This window comes from Corylus avellana, chromosome ca10, assembly GCF_901000735.1.
Source record: "Corylus avellana chromosome ca10, CavTom2PMs-1.0".
Lineage (NCBI taxonomy): Eukaryota > Viridiplantae > Streptophyta > Magnoliopsida > Fagales > Betulaceae > Corylus > Corylus avellana.
The window spans coordinates 18,730,017-18,735,417 of record NC_081550.1 but is presented as its reverse complement, the minus strand read 5'-3'; the positions used below and the strand labels follow the sequence as shown (position 1 = coordinate 18,735,417).

Genomic DNA, 5,401 nt, shown 5'->3' with positions numbered 1-5,401 from the left:
AACGCAAACGTGATACCATGGGCAATTTTTACTCCACATGACATTTACGCCTCACAAGTTGCCCCAAAACATAATATCAAACAAGTACTTGAGTAATATAAGTTTGCCAATTACAAATATCATACCTTAAACACAGCGAAAGGTAATCATGATAAATCTGGAGCCACTGCAACTCATAACTATGACCAGTGCCTTTGCCTTTGATTTCGATATCTACGTCTTTGACGGTATTCTATTCGAAGATACAATCGAGGGAAGATCTTGAAAAGAATGTCGTCAACGTGTTTGTAATACCATATCCTCCACCTCTTCCAGAACACAAGAGGCCCAATGACAATTCCAATCCCAAAAATAAATCCAAATTCAACACTTATGTAATTCCACTCGATCACAATCCCATATTTCCAATGTTTTTGATCATGTGTTGGAGGCAATAACTGTGGCTCCTCATAAGTACAATGTGATTTCAAAGGGAGCCCACATAATCTATCATTTCCTTTGAAGGAAGATTCTGAAAATGTAGCAAATTGCTTGATGAATGGAATCTGTCCCACCAATTGATTGAAGGAAAGGTTGAGAACAGATAGAAAAATAAGACCATCGGCAAGTTGCACAGGAATCTTACTAGAAAGCTCATTGCATGATAGGTCTAGTGTCTCAAGATTACTCAATTTCCCCAAAGATGATGGAATTTTGCCTGTGAAAGCATTATGCGACAAGTTGAGACTATGAAGCGCTTTGAGTTCTCCTATTTTTTCAGGTATAGGACCGCCAAAGTTGTTGCAAGAGAGGTCAAGGGTGGTGAAGATTGTTAGGATCTTCACTAGCTCCACCTCTAAACCCTTGTTGGTAACAGTTATTGTATCTTCATAAGTAGACCCATTAATAGTAATTTGGAGGTAAGCAAGCTCTGAGTGCACCTCGTGTTCACGATCCATCATGGCCATCAAAGATGAAAGAATAATTATTGGAAGGTTACCAATAAAATTATTTGATGCCAAATCTACAATTTGAAGCATTGGCCACGGAGCATTAAGCTTTGGATGAGTAATGGGCCCGTAAAATTTGTTAGATCGCAAAACAAGAACCCTCAACATGGATGTGTTCTTCAAGAAAAATGGGAAGGTACCCTCGACGTGGTTGTTCCCAATATCCAAGACATTCAACCTAGAGCAATTGGCCAAAGATTTTGGTAACCCTCCTTCTAGTTGGTTTTTATTGAGAGCTAAAATTTTTAAACCACAATTATCTGGAAATGCATCAGGAATTGTGCCATTGAGCTTGTTTCTCCTTAAATCCAGCACCTGAAGTTTATCATTCATCTCAACCAAGCATTGAGGAATTGTGCCGCTGATGGAATTATTAGATAAATCTAGTAGTTTAAGATTTGTAGCATTGCATATTGATATGGGGATACTCCCATAGATTTTACTACTTGAAAGAAGCAAGAATCCAATAGAAGGAAATGACCGACTGATGTTAGCTGGAATGGAGGAATGGAAGGTTTAGGCTTTGATGAGAAACATTGAGGATAGGTCCTTCCAAAGTCACTAGAAAATTGTAAGAAAGATCTAAGTGAAAAAGATTAGGAAGTTTCCAGATCCAGTTGGGCATCTCTCCAAAGATCTGGTTGTGTGAAAGGTCTAGATAAGATAAATAGGATTGGTTTCTCAAGAACTCAGGAATTTTTTTCAACTTGCAAGAAGCGAGAATTAATGTGTCAAGGGGAACAGAGGATAACGAAAAGTTAAAATCATTATATTCAGATAACAAGCTGGTGTGAGAAAGATCAAGGTACGAAAGATTTTTTAACTGCTGAATCACACTAAGGTTCAGGGAGTTATTAAATTTGTTTGAACCAAGCGAGAGATATCGAAGACCATGGAGTTCAAAGATAGACATGGGTATTGGCCCTTCCAAATGGTTGTTATCCAAATAAAGGTATTCCAAGAAGGAAGAAGCGTTGGAAAATTCTTTGAGTTGACCAGAAAATTGATTATAGGAAAGATCTAACTCTTGCAATGATGGATGTGAAAATAGAGAATCTGGAATATTCCCATTTAGTAAATTGCCACTCAAGTACAAAATCTCAAGATTCTTGCACATGCTGAAATTTGGAATTGATCCACTGAATTTGTTGTATGAGATATCAAAATACTTCAATTGCGTGAGGCTCGCCATTGAGTCTGGAATTGATCCAATGAAATTGCAACTCCCAAGACCTACTGTTGACAACATTTTAAGGTTACCGATAGAAGACGGTAATGTCCCAGAAAAACTTGTTCCGTGAATAACCATGGTTTGAAGAGATCCATTTGGAGGAAATTCTGGCAAAGAACCTTCAAGTAGAAAGTTATTTGACAAGCCAAGCGTCTGTAGCGTTGGAACCTGGAAGATCTTTTCCGGAAATTTTCCATTCAGATCACAACTATAGAAATCCAAGGATGTCAAATTTTTGAAATCTGCAAAAAATTCTGGAACTGGAGCAGAAAAATTGTTACCATTCAAACGAATAATTGAGAGGGAATGAAGATTCCGCAAGGAGGAATCAATCGGGCCTGAAAGATTGCAAAATGACAAGCTCAACACTCTCAGATTTGGGAGTGAAGATGATAAGGCCCGACACCACTCATTACCTGGAGCTGATATAAGTACACCATCAAGATTAAGTTCCATAAGCTCCGAAAGGTTTTGAATCAACACTTTTAAATTTGGACTCTCAAGTTTCATTGGTTTCAGTGGATAGATGTACTCAAAGTAATAATCGATAGATAAATCAAGGGTAACCAACCTTGTCAAGCGCGAAATCGCAATAGGAATCTGCCCGGCAAAGCCAGCATGTGATAGATTCAAATAACTCAAATTCGCAAGCTTGTCAAACTCTGATGGAATCTCATGAGAATGGTTGAAGTCGTTATAAGCCAAACTCAGGCTCTCGAGATGCTGAAGACTGAAAAGGCTGCTTGAATTGTCGAGTCCACCCGAGATGGATTCGTTGGTCAGGTCGAGACCAATAACACGGCCCTCGTTGCAGGTTACGCCTTCCCAAGAGCAACAATCAGCACTTTGATTCCACTTAACAAGTTTAGTGGACATAGTAGAATTAAACGTAAGATTGTTCTTCAATTGCAGCAACAAGGACTGCTCATTGCGGAAACATGGGCTAGACACCCCAAAGACAGAAATGGTCATCAAGAAAAGTGAGTAAATGACCATCAAGAAAAGCCAAGAAAAGACCGGGAGTCTCATTGGAGGGCGTTATATATATAAATAAGAGGAGTACAGTTTTACAGTAAATTAAGGATGGAAGAGGTGGTGGTGATATAAGATATACGAATGGTGGATTCGGGAGTATATATATAGATGGGGGTTGTGGGCCCGATCGAGTAGATCCAAAATGTAATTAAGCTGAAAATATAATGGTGGGATCAGTACTGCAATTGAAGATCACGTGGTCGCCCAATTTCTTGTGTTTGGGCAGGTGGAATTATTGGGGAATGTCCTATTTTCTAATAAATATTTGTATTAACAAGGATTATTAATAATTGGAGGTCATTGCTTCAGCCATGGGATTAAACCCATGTTTTATTGGGTTTCACTCTTCTTTCTTTTGCGTAGCAAGATTCTTATTTGAATAGTTAGTGATGTATTCTTAATCAACTCTCTATTCTTTAGCTAAATAATAAACTCTCTAAATTTAAGTAAATAATAAACTCTCTAAATTTTTCTATCCTATTTAAATATAATATTTATTCTATCTTCATTCATTTTTTATTCTCAAAAGCACTCCACAAAGTTACAAACCCATAAGGTTGTTGGATACAAAATTATTTAAAAATTAAATAAAAAATTATAGGAAAGAAAAATCATATATAAAACTTGGTTTTTCTTTAATTTTCCAATATATAAACTATTTATATTATTTAATTATTTTTGTTATCTATTTTCCCTAAATAAAACATGTTCATTAATTCGATTTTTGTGGAACAAAATAGTTCAAATACAGATTTATATACAGATTTTACAAATGATCACAATCAAATCCAAGAAAAAATTTCATATTTCAGCAGAAGACAATTGGGAGGGGATTCAATGATTCACATTTCTTTGAGTATCCGAATTCTCTATATTTAAATATAACCAAACGAAATAATCTTTTAAAATTCTCAAAAATCTTAAAAGCGAGTATTAAAACGATAATCTTCAGAAATCTTAAAATCCTCATAATTCTTAATACTCTCATAAGTGTGTATGAAAATGATAGTCAACACATTAAGTCTTTTGTGCCCACTTTTGATGCAATGCCCCTCCCTGTCAACAAATTTGGTTGCCGTGTAGTGGGGTTGGACCCTTTTTCACTTTGCGTATTTAGATTGGGATGGAGAAACTTGTTTTCAATTTGAATACAAAACTTGAAATTAATAAGCAATTTACATGTATAAGACTCAAAGCATGGAGTCTTTGCATCACTATAAAATTTATTTTTCGTTGACTATCGTCTTTACATTTGAGATAAGCTTCAAAAATCAAAGTGGACGGACCATAATAACAAATGTGACCTCTTATTTATTTCTCATTGTCTTTCTTTGTATTTATTCTCAGTCAGTCAAAAGTGGGTGCTCAAAAAGTCCTTACTCCTTTTTCTCAACTATTGACGCCTAATTTGTTTTTGTGAAATTTATGTAAGGATTGACTTCTTGTCATGCTCTATTGATTATTAGTTGCAATTATTTGAGATGATGGAGCCCATATCGAACTTCAAAGGCAATTTACATGAATGAGACTCGAAGCATGGAGTCTTTGAATGGAGATAAAATTTATCTCTAATGGTCTATTGTCTTTCCATTGAGATAAGTTTTAAAACCCAAAGTGAACGGACCATTGTAACCCTAACACCGAAAGAGCTTTCCATTGATCGATTGATGAAGGTAACAAATGATCAATTAGCAGTTACAAGGAATAAAAATAAAGACCATAGAACCACCTTCTCGTGCATGAGCATTCATAAAATCACCATCTCGTCCATAATCTTCATTTTGGTAATCCGTAACCTCTGAAAATCTTAAAGTGAGACAAAATAAATGAGAAGAGAGAAAGAGTTCATACTTAGAGGAGTCAATCCTCAAACCTTGAAAGCTTATGATTTGAGTTAATCATTTTAGTATAAACCTTCGTACTCTCTTTTCTACGTTCTTATAATGTTTAATCTATATCTAAGTTATGTTTAGCTATTTTCATAACTATGTGTAAGATATAGTCATCTTTTGAAAGAAATGGTTTTCGTACAAGTTTAAAATTACCCAAAATGAATTCGCTTACCTTTTTTTTTTTTTTTCCTCTCAAAGTTAGATCCATATATATGATTCTTTTTGCCATGAGCATATATTACTGAAAATAAATT

The 5,401-nt window shown here is 35.5% G+C and overlaps 2 protein-coding genes across 2 annotated transcripts; both read right to left on the bottom strand.

Moving 5' to 3' along the window:
• Window positions 1–11: 11 nt before the first annotated feature.
• On the bottom strand, window positions 12–1,496 carry LOC132163228 (receptor-like protein 18). The gene has a single exon (XM_059573436.1). It carries the CDS (start codon window positions 1,320–1,322, stop codon window positions 180–182), a length of 1,143 nt encoding a protein of 380 aa, XP_059429419.1. The 5' UTR covers window positions 1,323–1,496; the 3' UTR covers window positions 12–179.
• A 75-nt stretch (window positions 1,497–1,571) lies between these two features.
• LOC132163076 (receptor-like protein 6) lies at window positions 1,572–3,096 on the bottom strand. The gene is made up of 2 exons (XM_059573274.1): window positions 1,742–3,096; window positions 1,572–1,626 (listed from the first exon to the last, which is right to left on the bottom strand). The coding sequence occupies exons 1-2, from the start codon at window positions 3,094–3,096 to the stop codon at window positions 1,572–1,574; spliced, it is 1,410 nt and encodes a 469-aa protein (XP_059429257.1).
• Between the last annotated feature and the right edge of the window lie 2,305 nt (window positions 3,097–5,401).

Bases quoted from the DNA above. Each gene is read 5' to 3' on its own strand.
- LOC132163228 (XM_059573436.1), bottom strand. From the start codon at position 1,322: ATGAATGATAAACTTCAGGTGCTGGATTTAAGGAGAAACAAGCTCAAT.
- LOC132163076 (XM_059573274.1), bottom strand. From the start codon at position 3,096: ATGTCCACTAAACTTGTTAAGTGGAATCAAAGTGCTGATTGTTGCTCT. The intron at 1,627-1,741 runs GTTATCCTCTGT...TCACACAACCAG, and splicing joins TATAATGATTTTAACTTTTC to ATCTTTGGAGAGATGCCCAA.